Source organism: Alligator mississippiensis, chromosome 5 (genome assembly GCF_030867095.1).
Source record: "Alligator mississippiensis isolate rAllMis1 chromosome 5, rAllMis1, whole genome shotgun sequence".
Taxonomy (NCBI): Eukaryota; Metazoa; Chordata; order Crocodylia; family Alligatoridae; genus Alligator; species Alligator mississippiensis.
In genome coordinates, this window is record NC_081828.1 from 135,780,007 (window position 1) to 135,792,135 (window position 12,129).

Sequence of the window (12,129 nt, forward strand, 5' to 3'; positions counted from 1 at the left end):
GAGTCAGAGAGCAGGCCAGGTTGGGTAGCCAGGAAACCAAACAAAAAGGAGGCAGAGGCACAAACTGTAAGGAACAGTAAGATGGTCTGGATAAGGGCTGTGCCCTGTTGCCTGGACACTTCCTTTTCTAAGTCAAGGGTTTATGTGGCAGGAATGAAGGGTTAGCTCACCCTGGCTGGCCCCTGTGGTGACAGGGGATGGATGGGAGGCCAGACCAAAATGGAGATAGCTTAAAAACTGGCTTAAATTAAGTACAATTAAGAGCCTGAAAAAGAAATTAAGGAATTAAATATGTGCTTTTTAGCAAAGCACTGTGTATATGCCTCCTTCGTGATAATCCTGAGATCACAGCTTGTACCCACTTGCTAGCACTCTGCGTGCACCACTTGCAGAAAAATGTTGCTTGATTATTTCTTAACACACATCCAAACACAGGGCTGGGCAGTTATTTCGGGTAGAGTACTGAGTTTTGGCACGCCATTGAGGGCCACATGTCAGGCAGCCAGGGGCAGAAAATATTAATTTTCTAAAATTTTAGGGGCCCCGTGTGCCTCATTTTGCCCACCCCTGCCCAAAGGTGTTCCCAGGATTTCTCTTGGATGTGCTCCTGAGAGCAACACTAGGTATGGCAGTGCCTAGTGTTCTAAAGGCAACAGTGCAACATTTTTTCAGGATCCAGCTTGGGTGGAGCAATAGTTAGCAAGCAGGTTTTATTTTTCTGCAGTTGTTTGAAGATTGCCGCAGAAAAGATATAGTTATGCCCAGTGACCAGGATAGGGCATAAATGTCTGCAATATTAATGTACTTGTAAAAGCCCAGGAATGTGAAAAGTTGATTTCAGGAATTCCAACTGGTGAGTAATAAGTTTAAGAAAAGGGGAAAAAAAGGCTTAACAATCAAGAGAAAACTTCCTACTGGTGAGAAATGTTCTCCTCTTAGTCTTCCAAGTGAAGTGATGAAAGCTTTTTCATTAGGAAATTTTAAGCAATTTTAAAGCAAGGCTGGAGAAAGCATTAATACATATATATCTTGGGGTACGGTTGCTCCACCAATGTCCCTGGGCCAGATCCAGCCCCTGAAAAGAATGGGAATGGCCCGTTACACAAAGGATTAGCGGCAAACAGACCAGTTCAGCATGTCTCTTTCCCTGCTCCGCACTGTGCTGCTGATATGCTCTGTAGTCCTTCCTGCTCTCTTCCTCCACCTTCCCCTATTGCAGGTGCTATTTAGTAGACGTAAGCTCTCTTTTTTTTTTCTCTCCCTCCCTTCACCTTCCCTCCCTCTGACATGAGCAGCCACCTCCCTTCCCCACTCTTTCCCTCCCTCCTCCCCAGCTACCTGGCTTGCCACTCTAATAGGTTGAGCACCACTGTATTTCACAATTGACTATCAGCACAGAAATAGGCTTCACTATCTAAAAGGCATTTTCCATTTCTAATTTCTCTCTTTAGAGCAGATGATTTTGATGCAGCATTTCTACAGGAAAAATGAGACCACTTGGATGTCAAGTTCAGGATCCAAGTTCAGGAGAGTGGAAATGGCAGTTTCTTCTTAAGTGAAATGGAAACCGAGTAGAGATGCATTTAGACTATTGCCTTTGCCTTTCCAGAGCTTTTATTTCACATATAGAATATGTCAGTTTTGTACTGTATAGGAATAAATGTTTCTGAGAGCACTTGCACAGAAGTATAAAACAAAATGGTATACGAACATCATTGATTGAGTAGGGCATTGTGTTATTAATCAGCTGTTTTTTTGTCACTGTCTAACATTTTTTTCAAAAAAAATAAATATCCTTTCTTAAATCCTCACCTTGTGTTCTCACCTTGATTAACAAACATCAGAAGTAAAATTTAGAATCCAATAAACAAGTCACTCCATTATTAACTCCAAAGGATTTTTGTTTTTGAAGAGATGTGGAGTGGAACTGACTTTCTGCTTTGAATCAAACTTCTTTTAACACCTTTTTAGAATCAAGATATCCCTGGATAGACTTGAGGCACCCTTGGATAGCTGCAGCAGAGATCTCCCAGCCAGGGAGTGCATACCACGCTCCTGGTGGCTGGGGCTAGGGACACGCATTCAAAAAGCCTGAGCCTGAATTGATTCAATCTTTGCAGGTTAGTCTTCCTTCCAAGGGAGGAACAGAGGGACATTACCAGCTGACCTGTTGATTAGCTCCAAAAAGCCCTAAGCAGACACTGTCCTGTCTGCCTTTGTCCTGTCCCAGTGAAATTGGAGACACACACAGACACCTCTCAGCATTAGCTAGCATACCACATGCTGGCTGGGGTCTGTGCTGTGGAAGATGGGAGTGGGGGATCCCTGCTTCAGCAGCTAGTGGTGAGTGGGGGGTGGGGCAGGGGGAAGCCAGGCAGACCCTGCTGTGCCTGCAGTCTCTGCCAGAGCTCCGGCTAGGGAGCAGAGGGGCAGGGCCAACCCTGCTCTCTGGAGCAGATGGCACAGCCCATCCCAGAGCTGCAAAACATCTGGGATGCTGGGGACTCTGGTCTAACTTAAATCAGAAAAGGGTCTGGGACAGACACTTCATAAACCAGTTTGACCCAAATCAGTTAAGTCTGATATTACATTCAACCAGGTTTATCTTAAACCAGTTTCAGCCATTTTGAAACTGGTTTACATGCATTGAACTTTTGTTCTGTTACAAGTTTAAACCAGTTTCTGATCACCTAAACCAGTTTGTGTAATGTCTGTTCCTAGCCTGGGGAGAGCACATCCTGCAGCTGACAGGACTTATAGCCCTGGCTATAAGCCCACATGAAGCTGGAACTGCAAGCCCCTTCAGATGCGGGAGTCACAGTCCCAGCTGCATCCCACACACTGACAGGACTCGGTCAGTAGCTGTAGTCAGCTGATGGGATTTGCAGTCCCAGCTTCATGGCAGCCATGATAGGATTTAATGTGCCCTCAGTCATGCCTCCTGCCATGCATATGTGGCAGGGCAGGAGGTGCAATTGTGTGGGTCATGTGTTAGTTCCCAGCACACCTTTACCTGCACACGTAGAGAGGACCTAACAGTGATAATATTGTGAGACACCACACGGCACCCTTGAAAGGACTTGTAGGTTGAGACTCACTGCTTTTAATGTTATTTTAGCCATGATATAACATGCACCACATATAATCTGCATGATTTGGTAATATTTGACCTGTTTCTGTGGTTGATTTTATTGGTTGGTGAACATTTTGAAAGCTTTTTTTTCCAAAAGAAAAAAATTGCTTCCTAATTAATGTGCCTAATAAAGCAACTGAAAATACTTTCTGTTCTGAGGCTTCCTTCTTCCTTAGCTCTCTGTAACGGCCTTGTAAATGCCTGTAATTCGTCTCTGTTGCCTTTGTTGTTGCCATCCACTGGTTCTTATGGTAAGTATTTGTATCAAGAGTGTTAGTGTCTTTGATCTATAGGGAGTTACCAGCCTCTTTGAGGGGCGGGTATGCTAGCCAGCCTTTGTTCAGAGATCAGTACATGTAAGAAACAGGTTCATTTGTAGGAAAGATAGCTGAAATAAGAATAGCTGCCCAAAATAAAGCCCCATATGATGCTGGGCAGAAGCTGAACTATGTGAAAAGGGCATTTTACTGGGGACTGAGTGTAAAGAAGGTGGTTATGCAGGAGAAGCCAAAAATACACTTGAAGTGTGGCCTTCACAGAAATTGGAAATGTTTTGTACAGAGCACTGGCTAGAGGCAGACTCATATTTCTGAATAATGAAACTGGTCTCTTCATTACTAAGTTGCATGCAGGAAAACGGGATTCTGCATATTTATGTAAATTGAGTGGATTTTCAAGTTTTCACCATAAAGTGTCCCCAAAGCCAGTAGCATTCATGAGGGAGAAAACATTCCTTCTCCTGCAGTTATTCAACAGAGTCCAGAAATATTAGACTCTTTCTAGTTCTCCTTTCAAGACATTTCTTTACTATTTTGGGGTCAGTTCCTACTTGTCTACTAAACATAAATAGTAACTTATTGTGCAAGTAGTTCTGAACTCATCTTAAGTAAAGGTAACAGCATTATGCCCCACAGCATTGTTGTTCTCCTTTTGTTTCTAAGCATGTTTTAAATTTTTTTTTACTTATAAATGATCATAAGTAACACGTACATTTGTCATGGTTCTAAATATGTTACAGAATCTGTTGATAGTACTCATAGTACAATTTAATTGGCTATTCTTAATTCTTCCTTTTAACAGATATATGATGTGCTTTATTAGTATTATTTCTCATTCCCATATACTGCAATGCTTAATATTTTGGATTGAAATTGGAACCAGATTAACTTCTATATGCAAGGCAAAAAAGGAACTATTTGATGTATAACATTTGGTGCTAGTTTTAGCTTAATCCTAGTTAATTTAGTTCATCCTAATACTATTTTGCAGAACATATACCAGGTAAAAAGAGTTTGAGTTCCTAAAATGACACCTGCACATGCTGATAGCTCTCTCCATTTCTGCAGACAGCCAGAGGTCATTCTGTATAGTCCAATTCATTTGTTATTCTGTAGTGTAAAGTTCCACATTTATGTGCCCTGTAACAGGTTCTAGGATGGGATTTAAATTCACTGCACGTAGCTGTCTTTGGGACTCACATCTGGATGGCATTGCAGAAGCATATTGCTGAAAGCAGACTAGCAGTTTGATCAATAACAATGGAGTCTGAGAAAACACTGGATGCCTGAATAAGATTCCATTAAAAAAAGGCGAGACAGAGAGATGTCTAATGCAGTCCATTTAATGTAGAACTCTCCAGAGACTGAAGTGAGGATTATGCCTGCTGCCCTTCTTATTAAAAATTGGTACAGATGATGCTCATTGGGTGAATGGCATCTCAATAACAGGCGCTCTATTACTCATGAATAAGATTCTAATTATATCTTAATGATCTCAACTACAAATAGGAAAACAAAATCTTCGTCTGCCTGAATGGTTACCTTAGTGGCTGCAGGATAGGCAAGATTTAGATTATCTATCTCCTCTCACTAATCTCAGGGGACTTCATTGTGAAAAATAAGACTTGTTTATGGTAGGGAATTAAATTGCTGTAAAAGGTTATTTCAACAGACAGTTGGGAAATCATAATAAAATAATTTAGTAAAAATGGGAGCTAGAGTATGCTTAATGAAACATGATTAGATTTAATTTTCTTGCTATTTCAATCATTAAAGGTACATTATCCTTTCCCAGACCTCATTTGGGCTCTTTGCCACCGACCCACTTTTCAGTAAGGGAGTTCCATTAGGTTATAAAAAAAGGCTAATAATACCCATACTACCCTTTCCAGTCCACCCTTCTTTAAACTCATTTACCAGTTTTTCAGGTATATTTTAGATATTTTTCCCTTTTCTCTCTCCCTTTTCTGATCCAATCTTGTAAGCATCCTTGAGTGTGAACAAACCATGGCAAGGGAAATAGGGTCCATGGAATTAAATGAAGCAGAGTGCTGATTTAGTTATCTTTAATAATAATGCTAGTGTTAGGGATTGTCATCAGTTGTTAAAAACTGAACTCTTTTTAGTTATCACCCATAGCTTTAATTAAAAATACTTAATTTTAAAAAGTTAACATAGGAATAGGCTCTATTATAATAGTTTAAACTAATAAGCCTGAACAGAATACAGACATAGTGGAGAAGGGTTGTTAACAGGGTTTGATCATGGTTCTTTGATTCTCACTAGGGGTATGTGAAATGAGCCCTATTGGATTCGGATTCGGCTGGAATCAGGGACAGTGATCGCATCAGGGACAGCATTGTTGATTTGGATCACTGTCCCTGATTTGATTTGGCCGAATCCGAATCTGAAGATTCAATGCTGATTCGGTGAATCAGCGATTCAGACACAGGCACAGCTTTAAAAGTTTTTTTTCTCCATACCTTGAGGTAGCAGTGTGGTTCATGATAGCTGCGATGCTGGGGCATATGGAGTTTCCCACAGCAGCACTGCGGGCTTCTCCAGCATGCTCGGCAGCGAACCCAGAAGTAGACAGGAAGTACTTCCGGTCTACTTCCGGGTCTGCCAGGGAGCGCACTGGGGGACCCCCCATGTCCCTCCGGCTTGGTGATCAGAGGTGCCCCAGCACCACAGTGATCAGAGCCCCTGCTGCCTAGAAGTACGTAGAAAAAAACATTTAAAGCTGTATCTACGTCCGAATTCCTGAATCTATCTGAATTGATTCAAAATGTTCTGAATCGATTCAGAGAGATTAAAGGGTCCTCTGATTTGATTTGGAGTTGGAGATTCAGCCACCGAATCAGGCCAGATCTCCACTGAATCGAATCAGGGACTGAAGCTTCACATAGCCCTAATTCTTACCTCTTGTTTGCATTCAGTTATCTGTAGGGAAAACTTGAACTTATATTGCTGTTATATAATCTTCTGGTATTGGATGTTGTGAATCCCTGCTTTGCAATCCTGTTTTTTCTTTTCCCCTCCATAATTCTTTCCCCCCACACACACTTTTCCCTTATGTTGACTAGGGCATCTCAAGTTTTAGGAAATGATAGTGCTGGCTTAATGCCATCTTGAGATTCTGTACCCAGATGTAATTCTCAGCCAATGTAAATTAACTTTGTGCTACTAAGTGAAAAGTAATCTCAGCAGTTGGAAGAATCTGTACCAGACCAATTAATTTTGAACTCCTGTGTTTAGTGAATAATACATGTTAACCATATACTGTCTTGCCCACAGCCTCTGTCATACTGATTCTAATAATTGCATTTTCTTATCATATGTGAGTACCATGTATATCTGACATTTTCAGCTGCCCCTAAATCTATTCCAGCGGTGATGTGGGAAGTTTTTTCAACATTTTTGCCTTTTCATGTCCTTTATTTTTCACACACAAGAGTGCAAAAATATGGGAACCCTCTTGGAGAAGAAATTGATGCTGGCAATGAATTTGACCAAGTGATGGAATAGCTTAAAGCAAACTGATGATACTCAATAAGTAATGATCCAAACAGCTGTTCATTAATACAAAAGTAAGTGATCCTCAATAAGTACAATTCAAGGTAACTTGTAGACCATGTTTGCAGTAATAAATATTTTGGCGAGAATTAAAAATAGTGCTTTTTGGGAGTTTTTGACAAAACTTGGGATCATTACTTATTGAGTAATTTTGTTTTGTCAAAAAATGCTAAGTTTTGAAAACTGAAACTTTTAATGGGAATAATATCTGTTGTGATAAAATAATTGGGGAGGTTTCTCAAGTTCCATGTGCAGTTTTACTCAAAACTAGGGTGACAGGCAACCCAGAGTATCAACAGTCTGGCAGTGTGAAACTCACCTGGGATACAGGGGACCTATATTCAAGTCAATTACTACTTGACTCTGACTTTCTCTCATTCCAGGTGAGTATCCAGATAAGGCTGTTGATTATTCTGAATGGGCCTCTCTCAGTAATTCATGATGTATCTGTTGCAATTTGTATAAATAGTTAAATATTCGTTGGACCAGAGAGACTAACTGCATTCAAGTGGGAGAGCAGAGCAGGGATTTAAACTTGGATCTCCTGCCAGGTAATCAGTGGGCTTTTGAGGTAGGCATTTTCTTTCATTTTTATGAAAAACTTAGTAAGGTTTCAGTTTTATCTCAATACAAAATGGGAATACGTTTTGAAATCTTGGGACTTTTTGTAAGAAAATTGTTTCCCACCCAACTCTAGCTAAAAGCACCATGAAGTCCTAAGTCATTCATATTTAAATATTGCCAGATAAGTAGTTTCACTTGTATTTTGTGTATGACAGCTGATCAGAATAACTTGCAAAGAAAGATGAGCTATGACATATTTATGTTCATTGCAATTTTTAAAACATTGATATCTAAACTCTCCGATAACCCTTTAGGGCCATCTGTTCACTACAGGAGAAAGCTAATTAAACATGTATGAAATTCAAAAAGTGTTCACTGTTTGGGGGCATGCAAGCATTATGCTTGGGTTTTCCTTTCTTTCCAGGAGCTAAATTTCTTGACAGTAAGAATGAAGATCTGACCTAATGAGCAGAACCAGGATTTGATTTGAAGTTAAAGTTGTAAGGAATCATTTGCCGTTAAAAAGCATTTATCTCCGTGGTCCATAAATAAAAGGGAATCATTTTCAAGTCTGCATTTTCAAGTTTAAACCTCCTAGATCCATTCCCTGACACCTAAATAAAAATGAACCAAATATTTTGGCAAAGAAAAAAATTAATCATTTAGAGATTGTACAGTAAAGAACTACAAATTTAAAAAATTGATGTTCAACATATCTGTCATAATAAAGAATGAAGAGCTTGCTTTCACTCTAAAATTGAAGTGGGGGTTGTTTATAAAAGCTTTCTGATTTGCTGATATAGTTCTTGATTTTGTCTTTGATCCATCTCTTAATCTGCTATAAAAATGGAATGAATTATGGGTGAGATCATATGTAGTTGCAATGAATATTCTTTTGACTCATAACAGATACTATTTTGCAAATACAAAACAGAGTCAATGTTCTTCCCCTTTACTTTCATATTTCTGAGTTGGAACCAGTTTCTGGAGGCCCAGTTTGTGCCCTCAGGCCTCTCTAGAGCATAGGAGTTTGGGGTTTAGAGCTGGTAGCTGTCAAATAGACGCAGGGTGCACTTACATGTGCTATTAATGCAATTGAATAAACTCTGGTGCAGTTCGTGCAAGAATTTATTGCTCCTGAGTGGTGTGTTTACACATGCATGAGGGAATGCAGCACACTGTGCCTGTTTGGAACAGTCCTGGCTGGCAGAAGTCCTGGGGGGTCAGCCTGCCAGCCCTGGGCTGCTCTGATAGCTCAATGTGCTTCAGGGGGGGCTGGCTAGAGCATGACAGTGCTAGCCAGCAGGTAGCCTGCACTGAAGCACCCTCATGTTCCAGCTAGCCCCGTCAGCATCTACATGTGTGTTGAGGCAAAATAAACTCTGCTGTATGATAGTACTTGTGTTGGCTGCTAACCAACTATACTAACCTACAGCAGAGTTGATTAGTTTACTCTGTCCTAATAGCACTGCATGTGTAGATGCTGAGACTGTATTGCAGAGCAAATTAGTCAGCTCTGCAGTAAATGTCTTGTGTAGATGCACCCACTGACGTGTAACTAGGGTTGGGCGAGATGGGCTTCCACCTTGGATGCCAAGTTAGGAAGGGTCCCAGAATTGCTCCTCACTCCCACCGAATATGCCCCGGCAGTTTTGCCATGCCGTGAACTTCAAAATGGTTCCCAGCTATTGTTGCTCAAGAGCAACAGAGCATGGAGGGCAGAGCATGTGGACCAGCAACAGCTTATTCAGGACTGCTTAGAAGTTCCTGTTTGAGTAAGGCTGCTACCCCTTTATCCCTGCTCTCAGGTCTGTGTACCCCCCCTACTCTCTGAACCCACGCTCCCTGCCCCCTGTCTCCTCCTGCTCTTAGAAGCCAGGTGTCCCCCTCTACTTTCTTCTTAATAGTTTGCCTGGGTGCCAGCTCATCCTATTACTCCACTGAGTAGATATGTTATTTTGCCCAGTCAAACGCATAGAAAAAGAATGACTCTGGTGGCATTGGGAAAAACTTGCTCTGTAGTTGCTACCAAAAGGTGCTGCTTCAGCTACTTGCTAGCAGGACTGCAATTGGGAAGCCATTCCACAACCTGTCCCTCCACTACATTTAACTTTCTTTTTTCTCCATTCTTGTCCCTTCCTGTCTGCTGTCTTGTCCTCTTCAGAGGATACTTTTTAACCTAACTTACTTTTCTAAATGTTATCAAGAGGAGAAACAGTTGCCTTAAAATATCAGTTAATTCTGGCATTTGGAAAACATCGCTTCTCTAAACTATGTTCAGCCCATACTCTTCTGTTTTGCAGAATGAATATACCACTCCTGAAATATGTGAATTCAACTGAATTATAATGCACATCATAATTATTCGTATTATATACAAATAATAATACAGCTTTTTATTTGAAACACTGCTTGTGAAGTTTATTCTTTTCCCTTGGTTCCTTCTTGGAGGAAACATACAAATAAGTATTGCATGGAAAGTATTAAATGCCATAAATATTAAGCAATAAGTATTAAATGCAAAAGCAATAACAAAGACCAAAAAACAAATGCATATTTTAAAAAAATCTCTTCTTGGAATCCTCCTAAAAAAATCCCTTAAAAAAAGGTTTCTGAACCGAACCAAATCTATAAATAGGTCAAAAAGCAAATATATTTATTCCTACCTCAGTTGTGCCCAAACAGAACAATTTTAAAACAAATTTATGTAGACTATGGAAGCTGCAGCACTATTCCAGAGAAAAGATATCAACCCTAACTTTAAAGTTCTTTCTTTGTAGTGTTCCACTAGATGCATTTCTATTTTATTTTATTTTCTTCATCCAAAGCAGATTCCATTCCTGTTGGGAACAATAAATGAAGCAAACATTATGTTAATTTAAATGAGACTTTGATTAAAAAATAGGATTGGTGACATGTTTTTATAGGCCTTAAATTAAGTTCCCAAAGAGATTAAGACCAAATACCTTATCCTTGTAAAGGAATTGGATAATTGCATAATTTCTTATGCAAATTCCTTCTTGTGCCTACAATTGAAGAAGTAATTTTATTATTTCTAACAATAATATTCACTTTTTCTCTTGCAGAACCTTTCTTGCTTCATTCCTGCTGTGAATCATAGTTATCTTTGCAAGCACTTCCTTGTCCTTTTGAGATCACTGGAATTGCTGATAGTTATAAGTGACCACGCTTGTTTAGTATTTGCAGGATCAGGCCTTAATTACAAGAAATTGTCAAGAGCTGTGCAATTTAAATCCAATTTCAAACCCACTTATGTTAAGGAACGTTTGGAGCTAGGGCATAGGGCGGTGGTTTTCAACCTGTGGTCCGTGGACCCCAGGAGATCCACAGACTATGTCAAAGCGGTTCTTGAAAGATGACTATGATCAATCAAAAATATGTGAATACCCACACTTAAAATTCAAAGGGGTCTGCACCTCCATTCAAAGTTTTTTAGGGGTCCACAAATGAAAAAGGCTGAAAATAGGGGTGCACTGATAGATTTTTGGGGCTTATGCTAGTAGCTGTTTTTTAAGGAGGCATATTGGCCGATACTGATCCAATTTCTGATACCAGCTTGGCAGCTTGGAGAGCTGTGTGCAGCTGGTAAGTCTGGTGTGGTGGAAGGGGAGGGGGGTGGTGGAAGGGAAAGGGCGTGGTGGGGGCAGATCAAGGCCCCAGTGGTGAGAGAGGAGTGGGGCTGGGGCAAGTGCTGCCCAGCCAGGGCAGGGTGGGCACAGGATGCAGCCGCAGCTCATCCAGGAGGCACGGGGAGTGGGGCACGGTTCCCGCAGCTGTGCGCTGCTTGTGCAGGAGCCACTGGTCCGATGCTTGCCTGCTTGTCCAGCAGTTTCTGCCAGTGCTCCTGCTGCTCATTGGGAGGGCATTGGGGGGGGGGGGTACGTGTACCTCCAGATCTGTGTGGGGCCAGAACTGCGCCAAGCTCTTCCTGGTGGGGTGGGGCTGGACTTACCCCTCTCCCATGGTACGTCTCTACAAAATCTAGATGTCTGCAAACAATAGCTCAAGAGGGGTGAACTGATTACTTACTTTAATTCTGAAACTTGTTGCAGTACCACAACTGCACAAAAATTATTTAATACAAGCAACATGACCAAGAGTTTGTTAACAGGTATTATTTATCATTAAAAAGGGGGAATTATCTTTTTTATTTTTATTGCTGTTATTATGTTTTATTTACAAATGAAAACTAATTGATCATTTTTCTCTCCTTTACTGGTGCTCTTGTACAGTATACAGTTTGCTTGAAGCGGATTGGTTTGTCTTTCTAAACATGAAAGAGAGACGCTCTCAAGGGGCATTAATGCTGGCTGTTTTACTCTTCAGCACTTCTGCCAGCCAGTTCATTGTGGGCTTCAGCCCACTCCCTGCCTTGAGGCATGATGCCTTGATACCAGCTAGGTGAAAACATTGTTTTCTGCTGCAGGAATAAGCTGAAAAAGGGTGGATAATAAATTTGCTATAAGAACATTGTAGCATTTGTATTTTAAATAGAGTGGAAATGGAATGTAAAGCTGAGAGGTGATACAAGCAGGCTGCTTGCTTAGGGCATTCTTT

At 40.8% G+C, this 12,129-nt stretch overlaps 1 protein-coding gene across 3 annotated transcripts in view; it reads left to right on the top strand.

Moving 5' to 3' along the window:
• Positions 1 to 12,129, top strand: part of ULK4 (unc-51 like kinase 4) — a 468,513-nt gene that overhangs the window by 276,197 nt on the left and 180,187 nt on the right. The window contains exon 32 of one of the 3 annotated variants that reach the window (XM_019483511.2): positions 1,452 to 1,811. The exons of the other annotated variants lie outside the window; for them this stretch is intronic. Coding sequence (XP_019339056.1) covers positions 1,452 to 1,460 — 9 coding nt within the window. The 3' untranslated portion in view covers positions 1,461 to 1,811. Of the gene's footprint in view, positions 1 to 1,451; positions 1,812 to 12,129 lie in introns of those variants that run through there. 3 annotated transcript variants of the gene reach the window in all.